This window comes from Homalodisca vitripennis, chromosome 8, assembly GCF_021130785.1.
Source record: "Homalodisca vitripennis isolate AUS2020 chromosome 8, UT_GWSS_2.1, whole genome shotgun sequence".
Classification (NCBI taxonomy): Eukaryota; Metazoa; Arthropoda; class Insecta; order Hemiptera; family Cicadellidae; genus Homalodisca; species Homalodisca vitripennis.
In genome coordinates, this window is record NC_060214.1 from 64377345 (window position 1) to 64402175 (window position 24831).

Below are 24831 nucleotides of genomic sequence, written 5' to 3' on the forward strand. Positions count from 1 at the left end.
TATCAACTGATCGCCGTAGAACATGTTTGCTTCGTTAGTGGCATCACACAACAGCCAGTAGGCATTTGTTAGAGTCGTAAGCATTTTGAGGCGGTGATGATCCCACTGAAATCAATAAAGCCATACAAAATATTTAGCACTGTCTTTGTTGTTAAACGATATAAATCTGCACGTAATCACTTACAATTATCGAACGAACACGTACTTTCATGGGTCTAAAGCGATAGTTAGACCGTTTTGCCTTAGAACCGGTTTTTCTAAATTGTTCAATTCATGCACGATCTTCCCGTTCACCATTCTAAAACTCGCCGTAATATTCTGAGTGATATGTGTGAAATGAACCAGCGGAGCGCCAATGACGAAGTACATGGTCAATGAAAAGAAGTAATATAAGAACTCGTCAGGTGAAGTACTCGTCCTGTTGCAATTTCATCTGTTGCACGGATATAAATTTGTACTGAAGTATCGTTTCCGTCGTGATCGCCGTTGCTGTGAGAGTAAATATAACCATAACCTTCAGTCTGGCCCGGCTCTTTCGAGGCCTTTGGTAAAGATTGTGATCAATGGTCTCCAGGATGTCACAGACGTTCAACAATGTTGAATGTTTCGTAGCATTACCAAAGAGTACCACAATTACCAACATTGTTAGACTGACAAAATCTAAAGTAACTGTCAGACGAATGGTATTGTGGGAACTATTAGTTATTTTTGAGAATATAATATTATAAATCCAAAAGTTTGATGACACAATTTGTACCATTACTATTATTGAACTTCCTATGAACCATGCTAAAGAAAAACTGAAACGCTTCTTTTCTTGAGGGCGTTGTGTGTATTTTAATATATAAAATACGCTCAAAAAATGTTGCTAAATAAAAGTACTTCTGTTGGTAAAATATCCATTTATATCAGTGCATTTAGATATTTTGCTGTCAAATTCACAACTGGGAAGGTTGATTTGTTTGCAAGTTTTTGCTATAATTACAACTGTCCAGACTAATGAACGTCTGCACATTTCACTGTCTTTATTTTGGACTTGTGAATTATTAACGTCCTATTAGTTATCTGCGGTTGCACCACAAATGAAAGTTTATAACATTTATTCAGTAATACAATATTACCTGTCATGTCACTTTATATAAATTATGACATAAAACCGTATTAAATCCAACTTATACAAACTATAGTAGGCCAAATAAGCAAACTAATATATGATCGGAAGACCAAATACCTTCTTTTTTTTCTTCTCTAATTGTTAGCTCTAGGCTAGTAGGCTTCGGGAAATCCCACGCCGCCTCAATGTACTATTTGTTTCTTGACGTAGGAGTCTTGTAAGGATCTAGGTTATCTTCTCGCTAAGGGTCCATCAGGCTTCCTAGGTTGAAGCACCTTATCCAGGTTACATTTAAGTTACCAGTATTCAGATAGTTACTTTGTTTTAAATAAATTTCTTAATTGAGTTCTGAAATTGAAGTAATTTTTTAAAAATCTCTAAATCGTTTGACTGCAGAATTTTAGTTAAGTTTTGAACATTCATCCCATACTTATTCTTTATTAATTTTAAACCTTGGCTTCTAGCATGGTCATATGCAGGGCACGTAAAAAAGATATGTTCCAACGTTTCACTATGACCTAAAGTACATCTCAGACATAGTGGAGTGAAATACTGACCAATAGTAGCCTATATAGGTTTTTATTTATATTGGCGTGACCAAATCTTAGTATTAGAATGTTGATTATTTCCCATCTTTTCATTTCAACATTTTTGAACCATGTATATTTTGGTATCGTTACAACCACCTCTTTATACCATCGAGCGTTATCTACTCCTATAAACAGATCGTTAGTTTTTGAGAAGTATAATTGTTTTTGGTACGCTTTGAAATCGTCTATGGATATATGTAATTGTTCTATTTTAGTGCCATCTTTGATTGCCTCTATTGCTAATATATATATATATATATATATATATATATATATATATATATATATATATATATATATATATATATATATATATATATATATATATATATATACTGTATTGTATCACTGAACGATTTCAAATGTCCTGTAAAATCCCGTTTCCTTCACAATATATGCATTTGATTATTTCATTATCAAGTATTATTTAATTAAATATCTAAAAATAGTTTAACTAAACACTAAAAACAATTTAACTCTTTTTCACATACACATGTATCCTAATGTTTATTTCAACCTAGCTTGTAATTATGTGTTAGGTTAGTTATTTACCTGAAGAAGAGATTAGATTGCAGATCTCGAAACGTAGTGTTACTGATCTTTTGTATCACTGAACGATTTCAAATGTCCTGAAAAATCCCGTTTCCTTCACAATATTTCAGTCGTCAAAAACAAACTTCAAACAAAGAACTTGAGATCAGTTTTTAGATATTGTGAACCAAAACTGAAAATGGTTAATATGTTAAAGTAATTTACAACAACTTTTGTTTTTTAACAATTTTAAATTTTTTGTTAGGATTCAATGTGTATTTCGTATAGTTCTTACAAAGTAGTACAAATGAACGAATAAAATAATTATCATAATTTATAAATTATTGCATTTTTGAAACTACTTGGTTGTAGTTCATACTCCCTGAAAAGTTTGTAAGCGAAGCTCGTTCAATTAAAATTAACCTCTCAATTCTTTATGCTTATTTCTTCTAAGTAATAATAATAAAATATCTTCATTTTTTATTGGTTCAGAGTCAAACCTATCAATACCAAAGCTCATAGGTCACGTGATCTGTTCTTCTGAACAGCGTTTTTATGAGTTTGAGAACATCTCGAACAAATTTCACACGGATATCTAGAACAGAGGGTAAATTGTGTCAAAGGTTAATAAATGCTTATAATAGTACCAGTTTTTAATATTACAATCATATTAACATTTTCAATCCTATTAGTTTATGAAACTTTCTTATGCTTACAATGCTTATTTAATTTTAAATGTGCTCATATCATTTTATAAACATCCTGCGTAAATACATACATTCAGAAAGAGGAATAGCCTAAGCAAAATATACAAACTTTCAAATGAATTGCTCAACTCGTCCTCAATATATCAGCGGAGCAATATATTTGCTAACGATTTGCAAATCCCGTGGAGGGCCGTACACCATCTATCTTGTTTATACACAAATAAACCAAAACAATGATGTATTGAATGGTCTAACAAAAGTTAAACACGATCTAACCTCATTACACGTGTTACTATGTCATATGTTAAATTTCAAATGCTTTGTCAGTTTTTTTTATTATAAAATTTGCTAAAAATAGGAGTTACAATGCCGATGGCTTGTTATTACCATCATCAACTTCTACTTTGCATACATATAAATGAAATTTCGTAGAAAATAACAAGTTTTTGGGTTAATTCGGATATGTGCGTACAGACAGACATACAGAAAATGAAACATTTACACCCCTCGAGTGATATACCTCGCTAAGGCTCAACCAATCAATTGAGATTTTGTAATATAATGAGATTTTATATACACTCATACATGTCTGTCGAGGATATGCGCTCATAAATAGCAAATATAAAAAATTGAAGCATCTCTACATTTTTTTAGTATGCTTAAAACTATTTAGTCATAAACAGTAGGATTTTAAGATAGTAGAGCTTAAAAAATATCGAAACTAAGATATTTATTAAATGTCAGCAATTAAAGTCATAGATATACCATTAAGCGTGTACAAATTAATCTCCAAATATTATTTCATAGTTAATTGTTATTAAACGTGAAAACAAGACATTCAATTGACCTTTTCTCTGAATGAGGTATATTTCAAATCAAAAGAATAGATAATGAAACAGTTTGTATTGTTATAGGTAGCTGTAAGTAAGGTCGAGACAGGAAGTAACAAATGCGGTATCAGATAAGGGGTGAAAACCAGCCACGGGTGGCCAGTCCGATATTATCAGTGAGAGGTTTTCACCCTAAGTGTTCCCTGCTGTTTTATGTTAGTAAATCTCCAAGAATATCTTGATCCCAGTGTCACGTTTTTGTATGCCAATTGACAATGTATGTAAGCACTGATTTCACGTGCAATACATTTTACTTTACAATCTTCATCTGTCACACACGTTTTAGTTATCTTGTGTTTGCCTAGTTATGCACCCCGATAGAAATCCTATATAGAGATCGGTAGAAAAAAATAAAAATCAGGCGTTTGAAGAAACCATTTCTGCCAACTAAATCAGGCGGACCTAAATCAGCAACAACACAGGTACAATAATATGGCAGTTTTGCAGTCCGTTTTTGAAAATCCACTTGAAACAAGCATTTCAACGTTTAAGCAATTTGGGATTCCTCAAGCATCTGCCTGTAAGAGTTATAAAGCGAACTAGAGTACAAAGTACAAAGCGTAAAAATCCATCTTGTGCGCGAGTTGAACGAGTATGACATGATCAAAACTTAAAGATTTGTTATGAAATTATGAATATAATTTTTAATGTAAAAATCTCATTAAACCGAATAGTTTTTAGTACGAAAAAACTGTTGTGCTTAATAGGCATAATTCACGACTGTAAAGTGATGTGTACCCTCACTAAATGCGGGAACAACACACACAAGATCCGAAAAAATTTAAGTATGGCTTGATTTATATAGGAGGATGAGCTGTTGGACCATTTGTCATGGAAGGGAATCTTACTGCTGAGATACATTAAACAATGCCTCGTAGGTTATTCCTGCTATACGTAGTGTGTGATTTCGGTTCTGCTTAGTGGCCTGCCAGATCACCAGATTTGCTACCACTAGACTACATTATTTGGGGCTATGTTAAATACAGAGTTCAAAAATATTATTGATTTCACAAAACGAATATTCCAGGAAGTTCAGTTAGTTCCGTAAGTTATGTTCTAGCTTGGAAGTTCGCATTTATCACAAGGCTATCACATTGTCAGGCCCATGAATAAAAACGATTCGAGCATCTCATATAAAGCAATTAAATACTAAAATGAACTAAGTAATGTTGATGCAAACAAGCTGTTTTTTTAATACGGAATATAACTAAAACCTTTCTCAAGCTGTTTATTGAACTAATTAAGGGTAAAATGTATATATATATATATATATATATATATATATATATATATATATATATATAGGTCTCTGGTAAGTCCAGTTTTTTTCTGCTAAGACCTTCCAGTAGAGGGAGGAATCACAGTTGAAGACTTTAAGCTGCCTTCGAATTTCCAATTTTGGTAGTGTGAAAACATTGAACCATGCAAAAAAGAATATATTTACTGCATATAAATGCATTATAAATTTGGTTCCAACACACTGAAATGTTATATGGGTGTCTTTGTTGCAAGACTTTTATTTAACCCTGTGTATAAGAAAACACAGTAAATAGCGTAATAATAAACAAGTGTATTACAAGTAAAGTGGTATTTAATGGACTACACCACATATTTAAAGCGATGCTACAAAATTAAACGTAATCTTCATTGCTGGGTAGGCGGGGCTGCCGTATGAAACTGTATCATATGAATTGTATCAGCACTACAAGATATTTGGTCACCATGCCTACAAGATATGTGGTCACCATGCCTACAAGATATGTGGTCACCATGCCAACAATCTGTACAGACACAACTGTGGTTAGTATGTCTTGAGACCTTCATGGATGACATTGGTATTAGTAAATTACTATAAAAAAGTATATATGTTTACCGAAGCTATCATTTCGTTATTAATCTGAAAATATCCTTTAGCAGAAAATCCTACTTTGCTAGCAGAGAGATCTGCAACTGAAACATATTAGTAACAAGAAAATTATATTACATTGGTCACTGTCATGACCTGTGTATTATAAAATATATTAATCTTGTCCGGTAAACTGTTTTATAGAATAACTTGTTATTCGTTCCTCTCAATTATGTTCTATTTCAATATTCCCAATTAGGTATCATTATAATGTTTGAGCAATACGGAAGCAATATTAAATGCAATAGCAAATCTTACTATATGCCGAGTATTTAAAGATACGTTGTAGATCGAAATGGGATATAGTTTCAGAATTCAACTGCCCGTTCCCTTATGAAACATTAATATTGCACTTCTCGTTTATGTTATAATATTTTCCATATTTAGTTTTTACAATGTCATCTTGAACTGTATTATTTCTTTTGTAAATTTCCAGATGCTAAAAAGAAAAATGGAACCAATTAAATGATTGGTGCAACTGAAAACTCTATAATATTTATTTATCCGACTTTTTAGAATAGATGAAGCAGAAAGATCTCCAGCTCTGGTACTATTATCATTACATATTATAGTAATAATAAAATTATATTGCGTTATTCCCTAACAACAACCCTTTTTGCCATAAAGTTTGATACTCTATGCCTGATGGATTTCAATATTTGTGCACTTTATCAGTTATAATATGAATTACTTTATATTAATGAGTTTGGTATTAAATACAAATTATACTTCAGCTTGTTCTTCAAACTGAAGCATACAGAATCTAAAACTGGATGTTAAGCTAGGTTTCCTAAATGTTCTATGGAATAACATCTTAATCGTATTTGTATTAAAAAGAGCTATTATAGTATGTTTTGTTATTGCTCATTAGATGTTATCATAAGGTGTGAACAACATGAAAACAAAATGCGATGTCTTAGCAATTATTACCATAGGTACAATATTCAAAGGTGCGTTAGGTACAGATAGGGTTTGATAGTTTCACAGTTTAGCCCTCTGTTCCTGGATGCAAAACGCTGATACTGCACTAATAACTTAAATGAATATTTTCGATATTTAGTTTTTAGAATGTCATCCTCCAATTTGCAATTTTCAACACTGATCTCTAAATACAGGAAATCGCACCAATGCCAACCTTTTTTTCTAAGTGCAATCACGTCTCTACAAATATTATAGATATACGTATGTTGGCTCTTAATCGCAGACTAACTGGACTAACCTCCAATTTACACATGAGAGTACTTCAAGAGATGTACTCTGCCCTCGCAAGCTAAAGCGCAGGATATACCAAAATGACATTGAGATGTACATTTCATTAGTACTTTCTAATAAACTTACTAAAATGCAATGTCTGTTTTGTTATAGAACACAATACAGATTGTGTGAAATGTGTTTCTTATTGCATTGTGTTAGTACATTTTGCTTTTACAGTGTCAACCTACCGTGATACATTTATTTTGTTACTTAAATCGCCAAAATCTTATTTGTACCACACATTTCATAAGTACAGTTAGAGTGATATAGTTAGTCTTTGTAAAAATTCAGTAAATGCTTAATTTTATTGTAAACATTAAACATATATACAACTATTTATTTTTATATAGTACTAAAAATAAGAATTCTGGAACACAGACAAGTAACTTTATATTATTAGATTCAAAAAAAGGACAGCTCTTCAAAATTATCCTTATTTTTTCAAGATGTATCTTTTTATAGATACTGCGTTTTTCTTGTAAAGGCAGTATTCTTTATACATGTTAAAAGGACAATAAAAAATGGACAAACTAAGTATACTACTCTCGCAAATATACAAAACTGACTGCTTGTCCTAACCTAAATTAGTATCTATATTACACTCCCCACCTGTCTCTTCAGTCTCGGATCCAAATCCAGATTCATCATTTTGCAAATAATTGGAGCCAACCCTTCTGCTTACAATATAGATGGCTGGTAAGTTAAAGTCTCAATGAAACTATCATTCACTTGAACCAATATAACTTAAGTTTATTTCCTAACATTTTTTACTCATCAATACATGATAATTAGTTACTAGTAGTTATACTCTAGAGTCTAGATAGTATTACTAATGGAGAATTTCCTAAACACAAATTAGGCTACTCTCTTAGTTGGTGAAGTGTTCTTGGCCATTAAGTATTTTAGATTTTGATATGAGATACCTTAGGCAGTCACAAAAGGCTGAGCAGGTGCCGTCTGTCCTTCTTCAGTCTTTGTTATTGGCAAGTTAACTAACTTATTTTATACATCTATACAGGCCAATAAGACAATACGAGTAGTATTACTCTATACAGTACTACTACACCACGTGTCGCGTAACAGGCTTCGCTGAGGTTACTTACAAAATTTCAAGTCTGTAGCTCATTTTCATTCTCTAGATGTCCTACGGACAAATAGACAGACAGGCAAACCTATTGCAAAGAAATGTTTACACCTCACAGCCACACAAAAGAGAAACTGTATCCGCCTAACGAGTGAAAATCTTCAATGACGCTCACCAAATTCCATTGATGAGCAATAACAAAACATAATATAAAAACCCTTTTTAATAAAAATACGATTAAGATGTTATTCCATAGAACATTTAGGAAACCTAGCTTAACATCCAGTTTTAGATTTTGTATGCTTCAGTTTGAAGAGCAAGCTGAAGTATAATTTGTATTTAATACCAAACTCATTATATAACGTAATTCATCTTATAACTGAGAAAGTACACAAATATTGAAATCCATCAGGCATAGAATAACAAATGTTATGGAAAAAAGGGTTGATATTAGGGAATAACGCTATATAATTTTTTCATTACTGTACGCGTAATATGTTTGAAATGGAGATCTTTCTGCTTCATCTATTCTTAAAAGGTCGGTTAAATAAATATTCTAGAGTATTCAGTTGCACCAATCATTTAATTGGTTCCATTTTATTTTTTAGCATCTAGAAATCTACGATAGAAATGATACAATTCAAGATGACATTGTAAAATCTAAATATTGAAAATATTAGCATAAACGAGAAGTACAATATTAATTTTTCATAAGGGAACGGGAAGTTTACTTCTGAAACTATTCCATTTCGATCTACAACGTATCTTTAAATACTCTGCCTATAGTAAGATTTGGTATTGCATTTAATATTGCTTCCGTATTGCCCAATCGTTATAATGATACCTAATTGGGAATATTTAAATAGAACATAATTGAGAGAAACGAATAATAAGTCATTCCATTAAACAGTTACTTCTGAAACTATTCCATTTCTATCTACAACGTATCTTTAAATACTCTGCCTATAGTAAAATTTTTTATTACATTTAATATTGCTTCCGTATTGCCCAATCGTTATAATGATACCTGATTGGGAATATTTAAATAGAACATAATTGACAGAAATGAATAATAAGTCATTCCATTAAACAGTTTACCACTGCAACTCTCAGCCTACAATAAAGACGGTTGTTCTTACCAATGAAACTATCATTCTTTTAATCAAAATAACTTAAGTTTATTTCCTAACATATTTTACACATCAATACCTGATAATTATTTCATACTAGTAGTAATACTCTAGAGTCTAGATAGTATTACTAATGGAGAATTTTCCTAAACACAAATTAGGCTACTCTCTTAGTTAGTGAAGTGATGTTGGTGGCCATTAAGTATTTTAGATTTTTATATGAGATATCTTAGGCAGTCACAAAAGGCTGAGCAGGTGCCGTCTGTCCTTCTTCAGTTTTTGTTATTGGCAAGTTATCTAACTTATTTTATACATCTATACAGGCCAATAAGGCAATACGAGTTTTTTTTTACGATAGGAAAATGCATTATGCGCCGTCAGGGACAGATGTTCGCCCTGGTGTGTGGGACTCTCACCCACTAAAAACCTACCGGTCCAGGCATTGGAAACCCTCTCGGGAACGCATCTCTGCAACTACTTCAAGAGGGAGCCATCGTTCGCCCAATGGGCATTACTTCATTCTAAAATCCATCGACATGAACTATTCTGGTGCTTTATAGCTTCTCTCTTCTTTTTTGCCTTAGCACCCCCTTGCAGAACGCAGTGACAGCGCTGCACGATTCGGGACTGGACAACATCTCTTCTATAAACACGCCCGATAGCTGCATCCAGCTCCCTTCTCTCCGTTTCCCACCTTCTACATTTGAAGAAGGTGTGCAGGGCATCGTCCGAATCCGTTTCCCCGTACTGGCATTCCGGACTCGGGATCTTCCCCATTCTGTTAAGGTAGAAGCCGAAACAACCGTGCCCAGTGAGAAGCTGGGTAAGGTAGAAGTCTACCTCTCCATGCTCTCTTTCGGTCCATCCCCTCAGATCACCTATTAGCCTAAAAGACCAACGTCCTCGACTCTCCGTCTCCTATCGAGTTTGCCACTCATCCATTCTGTGCGAACGGGCAGCAGTACGGCTGACAGAGCCATTCCCATCGTAGACACGCTTCCGATCAAGAGCAAGAAGATCGATGGGAATTACCTCCGCAATCACAAGGACGGCCGGCTCCGAAACGGTACGATAGACAGATGAAATCCGGAGAGCTCCTCTCCTCTGCACCGCCACGACCTTCCTCCTGTAGCGCTTCTGCCGCAAGGCATCCGCCCAGATCTCGCAACCGTAGAGGATAACCGTGTTCGTCACGGACATGAGGACTCGGCGCTTACCCTCCGCGGGTCCACCGACGTTGGTCATGAGCGTACTCAGATTGGCCACAATCCTTTCAGCTTTCTCGGCCGCACAGGTGATCTGGTCCCAGAATGTGATACGGGAATCCATTCTCACTCCTAGATACTTGACGCAGCGTTTGGTATCGATGAGCTCCGTGTTGACGTTTAGCTGCACGACGGGATCTATCCTCCTCCTGGTGAGAAGCACGATCTCTGTCTTCTCGGTGGCCAAAGACAGTCCATGCTCACCCATCCAGCAGAGTATTCGCCTCAGAGCTAGACTTACGAGTAGCATTACTCTATACAGTACTACTACACCACGTGTCGCGTAACAGGCTTCGCTGAGGTTACTTACAAAATTTCAAGTCTGTAGCTCATTTTATTCTCTAGATGTCCTACGGACAAATAGACAGACAGGCAAACCTAGTGAAAAGAAATGTTTAGGTACACCTCACAGCCACACAAAAGAGAAATTGTATCCGCCCAATAAGTGAAAATCCTCAATGACGCTCACCAAACTCCATTGATGAAATGCAACTTCATTGTATCTATTCCTGTCCAATGTGTTAGAAATGTTTAAAAGTTTAATGCAAAATTTATAGTTTCCATATGACACGTTTCTCGATAGATAGGATGTAAGTGTTACTATGTCACATTTTGATATTTAATATTAGTATATTACAAGTGATGATTCTTATTTAAACCACTTGAATTTTAAATATTTAGCCTATATAATTCCCCTGAATCATATTTTGTTTTGGTGATTTCTATTTCATCTAGGCGAGAAATTGTTTGTAATTCATTGTAGCAAAAACGTTATTTATTATAGGGGTAGGGGTTACAGCATCATCGTTGTAGGCATGATACTAGAAAGATACATGATATTATAAAATACAAACAATATATTATACTGACGATAAAGAAAAGCCCTCTCTTTCTTCATTGCGTAAATCAGAGACCAATTCTTTGTACTATTGAAAGAAACTATGTGTTGAGTTACTTCATTATGAAACGACTGTACAAAGATAACATCAGATCTAATTTTGCAAAAGGATTTTGGATCTTTGCCTTCGCAACGTGTTACAACAGAACGTTTCGAGTACAGGAATCTGTCCTCTTTCTAGTTGTCAAACTCTACAACATAACTTTAATACCCCAAAAAATTTAACAAGTTTTTTTTAACACGTCAATGTTAAAGCTGCAAATAGAAACATTTTACGTAAATAACAAAAATCAAAATCTTTTTTATTGCAGCGACATTGTAAATACATTGTATGGCAAACGTCAATACGGGGTTTCTAAAATTCCAGGCATTCATACACACAATACACATTCATACGTACAATTTTACAATCACACGCCTCGTTCATTCTTCGCCAATGCAACCCACTTAGTACAACAGAGTCAGTCTTCTAATTGGGCGGTCTCCCAGTCGAATGCCAAAAACTCACCCGCATTATAGAATGCTTGAGACACCAAGAAGCGTTTGAGGCGAGTCTTTAACGCTTTAGGCGTTGGGGCATGTTTAATTGAATTGGGCAGTCTGTTGAGGAAATGGCACACCCGCTTGCGAGGGTAGGCGTTCATAAACTATCGTTCTGTGTCTCCTAGTCCGGTAGTTTGCTCTGCCACGCGTCTCATACATGTGTATGTCTTGGCCTCTGGTTAAGGCACATTTACTCATACAAAACAAAGTTGTTTCCAAAATGTAGAGGCACGGCAGAGTCAACAGCTGCAATTTCTTGAAAGTTTCCCTGCACGACTCTCTAAATTTGATTTTGGCGATTACTCTAATTGCTTTTTTTGGAGTCTGAATGCTCTTTGAAACTGAGTGTTTGCGCAAGCTCCCCAAAGGACCACTCCGTAGGCAAGATATGGGTAAATCAAGCCGTAATACGCCGTAATCAGTACCTGACTCGGGCAGTATTTGGCTAAAGATCTCAAAACAAAAATGCCTGAGCAGGTTTTGCGCAAACATAGTCAATGTGCTCATTCTAAGTCAGCCCTCGATCGAGGTGCATTCCTAGGAATTTTGAACAGCAGACTTCTTCCAATGTGGAGTCATCTAACAAAATGGCCGGCTCACACTGGTTGCCCGCAGTGCGCAAGGCAAAATTCAAAACGTTGGTTTTTGAAGAGTTTGTTGTTAGATTGAGGCTGTGGAAGTATTGGACACAGTTGTTGATGTCAACAAAAGCCTGTTGTTCCAAAACTTCGCTTGACATTGCATTGAAAAATAGAGTCGTATCATCGGCAAACTGCACCAATTTTCCATGCAGAAGCGATGATTTTATATCGTTCACGTAAAGCAGGAAAAGCACAGGACTGAGGATAGGCCCTTGAGGGACTCCATATCTCAGGTCTATTGGTTTGGATGATTTATTTGATATTTGGACAACTTAGGATCTCTGACTTAGGAACGAGCTGCCATTTAAGAGGCACGCCTCAAATGCCGTGGGACTCAAGTTTGTCGAGCAGTGTACCGTGATCTACGCAGTCGAATGCTTTGGACAGGTCTAAAAACACACTCATTGTGTGGTTTCGACATTCAATTCCCTCTACAATCATATCGACAAGACTCACAACTGCGTCTGTTGTCGATTTGCCCTTTCTGAAACCAAATTTTTCACTTGAGAGCTGATTGTATTTGTCCAAAAAGTGAAGCATTCTTATAAGAAAAAGCTTTTCAAACAATTTGCTTATCACTGGCAAAATTGAGACAGGCCGATAGTTAGTAATTGAAGCTGGGTCGTCTTTCTTAAAAATAGGAATAACTTTAGCAATTTTCAGGAGAGAGGGAAACACTCCTTTTTGGAATGAATAATTTACTAATTGGGTTAAAGGTCTCACTAAATCCTTGCAGCATTTTTTTATGAGCCATGGAGACATTATATTGAGGTCGTTTGATTTTTTGGCTGGGAGCTGCTGAATAATTCGGTGAAGCTCATCCTCAACAACAGGCGCCAACACCATTGACGATGTGGGGCTCTGTCTTTGCAAGGGGCGTACTTGAGGTTCAGATGGCCGAGGACCCCGCCCATCAGCAACGGATGCAAAAAAGTTATTAAACTGATCGGTAATCTCCGTTTCATCTTCCACAAGCCTAGACCCAATTTTAATTTTGACTGATTTGTGAGTTTTCCTTTTATTATTAATGATGCCCCAAGTAGTTTTTGAAACATTTTTGGAAGAGAGAATAGATTTTGATACATCATATGCTTTTGCAGCTTGGATCACTTTCCTGTATGTTTTTTTGTAACTCTTGAAAAATTTTTTAAATTGTTCGTTTGAAGTGTTTTTGTAAATTTCGGAGAAACGTTTTAGTTTTTCTCTAGAAACTAAAATACCCGCTGTGATCCAGTTGTTTTTGGAAGTTTTTTCGCAAACATTGATAATTTTTGTAGGGCAGCAAATGTTAATGTGGAAATTTAGAGTGTCGTTAAACAATCTAAACTGCTGCTCTACAGGTTGAAATGGATTTAGAAAATCCCATCTTTCTTTAGAAAGAGAAGTGTTGAGGTGAGCGATGTTTTCTGGCCTTATGTCTCTTACTGTTTGTTTAATTTTGGGCTCCCTTTTGAGTTGTACCCCACTAATGACGGCTTCTTGACCATAGTGGTCTGAGACAGCTGTATTCACTACACACACCGCGACACTTGAGTGGTTGGTGATGATATTGTCGATAGCAGATTGTGTTATAGCCGTCACTCTCGTCGGAGTTCTGACTAGCAACTCCAGGTCAAATGTCCTAAGTAAATCGACTAATCGAATCGTGGAATGGTGAGTGTTGTCCAACGCGTCAATGTTGAAATCCCCCATCATGACAAATTCCTGACGTTGGTTAGTCAGGCATGTCAATAATTTTTCGAATTTAGAAAAAAAAGTGTCTACATTTCCACTAGGAGACCTATAAATTCCGATCACGACAAATTTTGATTGTTACTTGACAAAAAAATTGTTACTTAACCCTAACAAAAATCAGGAGCAACAGCAAAAAAATCACTGCAGAAAAAAGTATATTTCTGAAACATGTTATCACTGTAGTTAGGTTTCTGTAATCTGCAATCAAGAAACTTGAAAGTCAGTGATTACACTGATGACAGATTCCAGACACTTACTGTTGGAAGTGGACAGTAAGGTACAAACCCTTGAATTCACAAATCTGTCCGTAGGAATATCGAACACTGCGTTGAAACTTTTGATGCACTCATCCCAGTACATATGTTGGGATTGAACAAGAAATTCTTCATGGCATGTTCACGTCATCATGAGCAATTATAGACAAAAAGGCTTAGAGACTCGGCAACCCTGGAGTTGGAATACGATAAAGGACAGGACGGCGTAGGTGGGAGAGGAATGGAAAATCTTCGGACTACTTTTGCTTACGTCTAACTCTTTTTGTAGATCTCAAGGTCATCGCGTGTCTCTGAAATTTGTCTAATAAGATTTAATTTTTAAATGTCAGCTAATTTCAAGAATGAAATAACAATTACTTTTCTACGTGCTGTTTTCCCTCGGGTTAGTGCTATAAACTTACCGATCCAGTGACGTATGTGCTGGAGTCAAATATAAGAACTATGACTAAGAAGTATGTTAAGGCGACAATGAACGGGATATCATGTTTTACAACGCGCTGGAAAAAGTAGAAGAGGATGGTAGTCATTTGGACAATTAACGTGAAGATGACAGCTGTCATCTGGTCGCTGTAGAAAATGGGTGTTCCATTTGTGGCATCACATAGCAACCAGTAGGATTTTTGTAGAACGGTAATTGTTTGATACGGCGGTGATGATCCAACTAAAACAAATAAAACCATTGAATAATCATCAGATAAATTGATATACAATTTCTTATACACCTTGTATTAATTCATACTTACATGGTCCTAGACCGACAGCAGGAAGGTTTTGATTTAAAACCGGATTAACTAAATTCCTTAGTTCATAAATGATCTTCGCATTAACCATTATAAATCTTGTAGAAATGTTCTGGGCGACCTGAGTGAATTGGACCAACAGAACACCAAAAACAAAATACATGGTCATGTAGAAGAAATAGTATACCGTGAAGTAATTACCCTGCTGTAAGTTTATCTGTTTCAATGACGTAAACTTATATTGAAGTATGGTTTCCGTCACGATCACCATCAGAAATCGATCACTCGATTTTGATATACATAATCTACAAAATACTAAAGAAATAATACGAAGTAAAATAAATTATTTTCTATAAATCATATATAAAAGCTATTGTAGTACCAACAGCTTAAAAAAACACTCGCAAACATATAGACATATTTCAGTAAGGGCTTGGCATATTTTATAAGTGTGCTAACAACGGTTACAATATAAATTGTTATGCCGATCCAGGACGGCACTGTGTTTGTTAAAAATCAACATTTTCACCCTTGGTCTCTCTCCAGCTCTTCTGAACTGTTTAACAGGCGTACTTGCATATTTGTATTTCTATTTGTTATAATGGTGTTATCTATTAATAAGTTAAGTACCTATAGGTTACAACCTGTTTTTGTTTATTATTCATCTCATTTTTGACGTGACAACGTCTTAAATTAGGTTGCGGCTCGGAGTCACTCATGAAAAAGTGTAACGCCCGGTAACGTTACGATGCCCGTCCAGTGGGTCCGCCGCACGGGATCCGCACGGGATAAAGCAGATAACTGTGGGTCCGCCGCACGGGATAAAGCAGATAACTATGTTTATTCGTGAAAATGTGGAGTGCTTAGATTCGTCATTTACAACAACTACAACAATAAAGGTAAATAATTGTACACTGATATTTCATTATCGTAAACTATGATTGATTGATTTATTGTTAGATTGACACAAAAGTTGAGAAACTGAGTTTATAGGTTATGTCATACTATTGACAAATGTTGATAGTGTTAAGTAAATTATTAGTTTAAATCACTCTGCAATCAATCGTAATTCAGTCGATTGAGAAGAAACAGCGCGTATTGCTAGTCAAACATTTAAAATAACAAATTATAACCTCTAACCTGTCATAACAGTGCGACCAAACAAACGAACTAAACCGACCAATCACCACGCGCGGAGTTAGAATTTAACTGTGTTTAGCAAGAATTTCAAATTCCAATTTTAGTAAATGTTTTATTCAACTTTACCATTTACAATAACAAATTTTAATTAATTTCAAATTATGTACAATGTTTTAGTAAACAAAATATATTTCTATAGTTAAAATTTGTGCAATTCTTATTTTCATTCAATTCCTTGTTCCTATTGTGCAATTTAATAATATTCATATCAATAAATATTCTACCGAGAAAAAGACGTTGTCACGTAAAATCTTCGCCCGTAAAACCGACTTTACAGGCAACCATAATTTTTTTTTATACAATTATATCTATATATGTATTAGTCATTAGTTTAAATTATATATCTACGAGTATATCTTTATCTGTATTCCTTATCACATCGGTCATTTCTGTATTGTTATCATTATTAATGTATAGGGTTCTACACTATCCTGTATTATTGTTTATATTTTAGTAAGTCATTCTGTTTGGTACGATATGTTAACTGTATTTGTTGATTTTAATTTAGTTTTAACTTCAATAAACCAGCCTTGGATATCTAGTAGCTTAATTTGAAGTAGTCTACATTTCTTGATGTATTTAGTGGCAATTAACCTGGGTAATGCATATAATATTGTTTAATGCATATTGTTTAACTGCTGAATAAAATTATTTATGATCTACGGCCCATTACTGCCTTTACTTCATGCTAAAAACCATTTGGACTATACCAATTTAGATTATTTCTTTTTATTTAAAATCAATATATTTTTAGTACATACAGTTATAATATTCAGTTACGTTACTGGACAATTAATAGACTATCAGTTACCTAGTTTAACAACATGCCTGTCCCAAAACAAACGTCTCGTCGCGTTGGTCGGAACGTGTTTTTTTTTAACCGTCTGATTTCCAGCTGCGAACAGCATTGAGTAGCCTTCACCTGCTTTGCTTTGAGTACTTACTAATTTGATTTGTGTCAAACGTTGAATTTGTGATTGTTTACGCTCTGTATTATTATTATTATTATAATGATCTATCACATTATATACATAAACAGATTTATTTTTGAATAGCACATACATAATTAATAAATGTAGCACTGTATTAGGTTGTAAATGGATGGTTTCGGGATATTTTTTGTAGTATGTGGATGCTTTTATTTGGCCTGCAGATGGTGAGGTTATGTTTATTTTTTCCTCATTTATTGTGCTATTTGTATTACTATCCCATTCATTGACATTTAAAATTAAGACTAAATAATTCTTGTTGAATTTAATATTTTATTACCTTCTATGTTGTAATCCAATTTATTGGTGTTTCAGAACTGACAATTTCATAAGTTTGGTTATAATTGATTGGAGACAATACTGTAACTGGCAAACTACTAGGAAATAAACGATTTAGGATTTTTCTCCAGTGACCAATTTCTATTGGTTTTCGTAATCATTTTTTCCAATTAATTTTTTGCAATGTTAGGAACTACAGTGGAACCTCAATATATCGAAACTCAGGGGAAATACAAAACTTTGATATTTCAAGGCTGTCTGGGGCAGACTTTGATATATAGAGGTCCAAAACAAGTACAGTAATAATGTAGGTTTGATTATGAATACTTATCAGGAAATGTATAGTAACAAGTGGTTGTGGAGTATTCGCTGGTACACCAAACTCCTCTGCAATGTAACTTCTTTCTTATTCTCCACATTGTGTATAGGTATTTATTTTAATAAGTTTTTTGTTTTTTCATCACCTTTTTACATGAAATAGGCCTACTGTCATAGCTTAAAATGTTAACGCGCACAGTTGAGTGAGTTAAAGGGTAGACTTAATTAAGCGGCCTACACTCGTTATTCGATCGCTATTATCGAATGGTTCAATTGTTTTTATCCAAATGATAATTCAATACTACAATTTATTTAACTTATCATATGATTTCATCTTCTTAGTTATAGGTAGTAATTTTAATGTAAACAATAAACAACAAGAAGTAACTAATATTTTGAGACTTTGAAAATGGCGATCAATACGAGGAAAATATGTCAGATATTTCTTACTAGTGATGAGATTTGTTTAAGAAGCTTCAACTTTTGGGTTTGGCTCCTGGTAACACATGGGGAGAATTCTTTCCTCCATTTCACAAAAGCGGTTACTTATTGATATCAAGCTGGGCAAAATATTTTAAGTTTTCTTTGATATATAAGTGTCTAGACCATAGTTCATTTTGTTGTTTTGTAATGTTATTATAAAATTTGTGTATTTAAAATTGTTATGTACGACATTCTTCTTATTACAGTAATTTATTCTAACTCTGTATACGATTTTTACATACATTTAGTTGGATAGTATATCGAATTGTTCGATAATAGCAATCGAAAAACGAGTGTAGGCTGCTTATTAAAGTCTCCCCAAGTTAAATTCACTCGAACCACTGTAACCTCAGTGTCAAACTGAGGGTGGAGTGGTGATTCACCACTGGCAACAACAGATAACCAATAAGTGTCGGTGGTGAGGGTTTCAAGTCTTTACATGAAAAATACGGTACTGTTCGTTGCACTGATTGAAACTTCAATATATAGACGTTAACAATAGGAAAATGTTGATATATGTTGAAATGTTAGTTAGATTTAAACCTTCAATATATAGAGATGAGAAATTAGCACTGATGTAATGGCACATTCAAGAGGAATGACAAAACTTTGTTTTATCAAGGAATTCGATATATCAAGGTTCCGCCGTATCTAATGCATAACACCACGAATATCTCAGGGATTCTAAAAAATTTATGTTGAGGATTTTGTGATTTTGAGGATTTTCTTACCAAGATGAAGATGCTTAATTAAACTGCGATATAAAAATTAACCATGCTAATCAAGTACCGTTTTATTACAGAATTTTTTTTTTTTGTAACAGAGGGCCATGTTTCCTAGGCCTGGTAGTTGCCTCTCAGCCATCCTTATTGTGCACCCTCTCCCAGGTTTAAGCTGTATCAAATCCCAGGCCTTTACAAAACCATGAGATCTTCTGAACAATGCTTTCCTGTTCCAACCCCTCTTCCGTATGCATAAGAACACCTAGGGATCTTGAGCGTTTGCTCTGTAGTGCCGGACATTCAAATATGACGTGCTTGGCTGGTTCGTCAGCCTCGCCACATTTCCTGCACAGTGTTTCCTGAACTGGAATACCTATTCTGTTCAGGTGATTTCTGAATATCCAATGACCTGTAATAAAACCAGTCACCTTTCGGATCACCGTTCATTACAGAATTGGATACTTTTCTTAAAATATTGTACTGCATAAATACAAGTCACATAGTACACATAGCAACTTTTAAAATATGCAAAACTACTCGTATATTGTAGTAGTTTGGTTGCGGTATAATAAGCTCCCACCACTACAACCAAACTGTCAGTTAGAAATACCTAAATTATCGAATACAAAAGCATTCTAATTATAGTTATTTGGTAATTAATTAATCCCTATAACGTGATTCAGTTTGAAATTTTGGTTTTGGTAGTAATCATAACTATCAACAATTCAATTGTGGTGGTAGTCTCTTATTATACGGCAGCCATTGGTTTTGACAACATAAAACTAAACTAAAAACAAATAAAACATGATTCCTTTAAGTACAGAAAAATGTTTTTAAACTAAATGAATTATTAGTATCTAGGTTTTATTTAAGTATATGCAGTAAGAAACAAAACAAAAATATATCCATAGTCCTATTCCTGGATTTCATCAATGTCTTGATAAATTTAAATAAGCCTGCCGGTACGGCAACTGGCACTGAAACCTTTTTTTGCAAAATATCACTAATTTTACTTTGCCTACATGGTGTTGTGATGAGCTTATCCAACAAACAATCAAGTTCCACAATAGAGTTAACAACACTTTCACTCATTACACTTTTTTAAGTGTAACACGTTTCTAAACATTGAGTACATCATGTGCATCCTTCACTGAAGGGTTGGGTTGATCACTTACCATTTTCTACCTCACCTTCTTCCCCATATCCATCACCGTCGTGGTGTGCCAGCACTGAAAATAGAATATCAGCTTCAGAGAATACACCACACACACTGCTATGTCATCTTCAAAAGGAATTCATCAAAGTCTAGTGCACTTCTGTCCAGTTCTGTGACATATCTTCTGGGGATGGTTGGCCTGAGTGTTCCTCAATTTTGACTTCAACGGTCTTAAAGGCACTTTTTTAATTGTGCTGTCATTTGCATTATACTTGCCATGACTTTCTTACCATCCACAAGGCTGAGTAAATCAATGTTTATTGGGGTCTCGCATTCTAAATCACTAAGAAACTGATGAACAACCTTCCTTCTGTAATAAACTTTGAGATATTTTATTATGCCCCAATTGATGGGCTGGATCTTAAAAATCGTGTTTTGATAAGAATTTGAATTTGATGTTTGTCAACTTTGAGCTGTGTAATTGTCAGTGAACAATGAAATCTTTTTTCTTCCTTTTCATTTATTTGTAAATGCTTATAAACCAGGAACTAAAAACATCACATTCATCCATGCCTTCTTGTTTGGCATATAGTCTGTTGGAAGGCTTTTTACGTTTTTAAAACATCTTTGGTTTTTGGATTTTCCAATGACTAATGACTTCAGTTACTGTTGGTACTCTGCTATTTGAGCCTAGCGAGATTGTTATTAAAACTGTAGTTTGGTTATTTGTTCTGTGCTATTTGTCCAGCATACACTTGAAAAATAGGACAGTTTCATCACCATTAAATATGTCTTCCAGTTCATACCCCTCTGCAAGTTCAGATAGTTTGTCTTTCCATTCGACACAAACCCCATCATGCACACTTGCACTCTAACCACACAATTTTCGAAAAACGATTTCTTACCTTTTCTTTTCTTAGAAGTTTGTAACAATCCGTTACTTGCTCGAAAACATTCACAGCCAAGTTTTCCACAAATTTATTTTGCTTTTTCGTGAAGCACTAGTTCTCCAATCAGCACATTCTTGTCACTATATTGTTTTAACCAACTCATTCTTCAATATCCACAAATTCACTAGACTTCTTCCTTTTATACATGTCACGAAGTCCCATTTTTGTCTTTAATTTGAAATGTTTTTAATAATAGTGGACACTTTTTGGTAATATCTAATTTCCTTTTTTTTCTTTAATTTCCTTCAATAGCTTTAATAACTTACATTTTTTTAGACTCGTTACATGGCACGTTACACTTTTTTTTCCCATTTGCCGACAATGCTGTAATACTGTGACGATAATGACACATAACGTGCTACCGATTATGTAAACATCACTGAGCCCAGGAAGGTCAATGATGTATGATAATTCAGATCGGTGAAGTCTAGACTTGTCACTCTCATTGTTTCTTCACTAAATTTTGACGTATCAAAGTTACTGTGTGGGAATTTTTTCTTCAAGAGGTAGATCTTATACTATAGATGTTCACAATAATGAAATTTCATGTTATGTTGTGTCCTGTTTCTATCTGGGATGATCAAAACTTCGTCTTGTAGATGTTACCGACCACAGAACTGTGTGTTATTGAGGTATTTTTTACATTGAGTGATACAGGAATTCAAGGAGATGTAAAAACTTTTATGCTAACGAAAAATTCATGTTATTAAGGTTCCATTGGTGTTAGATTAATTGGGGTGTTTCACAATTGAATTTCTTGTACAGTTTATTATAAAATATTTTTACAATAATCTTATGGGGGGTGTGATAGCTACTACTACTTACCCGCATCAAGAGAACGCATAAATAAGGGATTGTAATTCTATATTTTTGTCACAAGAAATTTCGTGCAGGAAAGACATGAGATATGTCTCTGTGTACAATATTTCTTCCTGAACAAGAACACTCATAAGAATACTAGTTGTGACGTGTCACTATTTTTACATTTTTGAGAATAAATTTTAAAAATTTTAATTCGAATTTGGAAATAGTTTTAGCCCACTGAAAATGATGTAATTCATATCAGGTATTACAAAATGTTTCATTTTAATGTTTAGCCAGCACATATTTATTCAAACATTCATTTCAAAACTAAGACTTAATTAAGTTTCAAGTGATAAGGCCTAAACCTTTTATATTATATATATTTTATTTAGTATGTATATATATATATATGTATATATACATATATGTATATATACTAAATAAAATATATATAATATAAAAGGTATATGTATATATATATATATATATATATATATATATATATATATATATATATATATATACACACTAAATAAAATTCAAGAGTCTTTTCACCTGACTACCATATATCTAGTCATAAAACATTAAGGTATACTATAAAATAAAATATTTGTTTTTTTTTCAGGTTGATACCAGAATTGTTGACATGGTATATCAGTAGAAAATTTAACATTGATATTCGAATCGGTCAAATTGGAGTGTTTTATTTCAAACTGAAGGATGTAGTTATATACAAAAATGGTTTCACTATCGTAAGTAGATGTTTCTCTTAGATTTAAGATTTAGCCAGATCTCTTAGTTGCTGTTATAGCCAAAGTAGTTACTTATTTTTATTTATATAAGCATCTAAAATGGCAGTGGCATATTTGAGTGGTTTAAGCCAAGTGATAGTCATGGCAATAGAATCATGCGCCACAAGGCCCATACAAATGAAGCCAAAAGGAGCGGAATATTTAATACTTTCAGATAGTCAGGCATCATTAAAAGTACTTGACACACGCTATTTTGAGCAAATGGGAATGTAAGAATGTGCTAGTGAAACTGGCAAGGAGGAACTCTTAAGTGTGTTTGTGGTGCATTTATGTCTTTTTGGTAAAGAACTTGCTGAACGTTTTTCAGGTATTGGATTCAGGGTTTGATTATTGGACTTTTGTTTCTGGATCATAATTGTAAAACCATGTCTCATCGCCGGTGATCAATTTTATTCTAATTCAGGATTAGTGGTCATGGTTTTGTACAAGTCTTATACGACTTCAAAACGCCAATCCTTTTGATCTTCTGTCAAAAATTTCGGAACAAATATTATTGGTACCACCTGTTTCAAATCCAAATCCTCAAAATTTCAGCAACGATGGCTTTTGGTATATCCAAATATTCCTTCAACTTCCACATTCCTTGAATGCTAACTGCACATGTTTAATGTTTTTGAAGGTTCTCTATGATTAAGGCCGATGAGAACGCGGATCTCTTTCAACCTTACTGCAGGTATTTTTTTAAACAGTTGAATCACAAATTCATGGTAGTCGGGGATATGGCTACATCTAAAAGGATAATTTTAGTCATCTCCGCACTAATTATCCGTTTGAAACAAAACTTGATGGAAATTTACTACTGATCTTAACATTGTCATTTTTGAGAAAAAGAAGGTTTGAGAAACACATGCACTGAACACTGACAACCTAATTTTGAAAGGTATGAATGAGAGCTGTTCTTGGTGTGAACAGGAGGATACAGAGATCAGTAGCGTAGCCAGAAATTTCGTTCGGGGGGTCCGAAACCGGGGATCCGGGGGACGTTTTGTGTGTTAATTTGCCAATCGGATTCACTGGTAAAAGTAAATACCAAAAATATGGAGCTTTAAGTAACTACGCCTTATAGAAAGTGGAAAGAAGTAATAGGCAAATTAAACTCTCACAGCAACTCTAGTACCACAAATTTTCTTGTATACCTACAGAAACTTTACGAAGTTCGATTCTGGCCGAGTATAAGGTACCAAAGTGATGTTTGGATTCACTGGATAAGAAATAAAAAGATCAAAACAGAGCTTCACTCAAGCGTATAATTGGACTCAACTATATTCTGTGGAGAAAAATGAAATACTCCTTCGGGGACATTGGGCCACTGATGACGGCCGAAAACCCTTTAGAAAAGAGCGATTTTTTCGAGCGTTTGCTCGGGTACAGATCAAACTAACGGTCGGAAAATGCACCGGAAAAACTCTACTGATTAGAAGTTCGGCCACTTTGGATTTCACTGATTGGGGTATTTATGAATGATTTATAATGACGATTTTTTGTATCATTACACTGTAGACGAGTATATAATTATCTGAAAAATCACTTTCGGTCGGAAATAAAAATACACCTGAAGAACTTCAACTACTTCAGACTTCGGTTATTGTGGTAAACGTGGTATTTTTTTTATTAAGTTAGGACAACGACTTTTGTTATCATTAAACTGTACTCGACTACCTATATAATTATCGAGAAAAAAATCACTTCCGGTCGGTAAATAGAAAAAAAAAAAAGCTCTCTACCGATTCGTTTTTTGACGATTTTGGATTTCACTGGTTGAGTGGTTGAGGTAAAAGTAGTACTTATAATTATGTTAGGACATTGAATTTAGAGA

The 24831-nt window shown here is 34.4% G+C and overlaps 1 protein-coding gene across 1 annotated transcript in view; it reads left to right on the plus strand.

The window, feature by feature from the left end:
• The first annotated feature begins 17420 nt into the window (after positions 1 to 17420).
• The window catches only part of LOC124367633 (protein KIAA0100-like), a 103924-nt gene continuing 96513 nt past the window's right edge, over positions 17421 to 24831 (plus strand). Inside the window, exons 1-2 of the mRNA XM_046824607.1 lie at positions 17421 to 17658; positions 22829 to 22955. Coding sequence (XP_046680563.1) covers positions 17600 to 17658; positions 22829 to 22955 — 186 coding nt within the window. The 5' untranslated portion in view covers positions 17421 to 17599. The remainder of the gene's footprint in view (positions 17659 to 22828; positions 22956 to 24831) is intronic.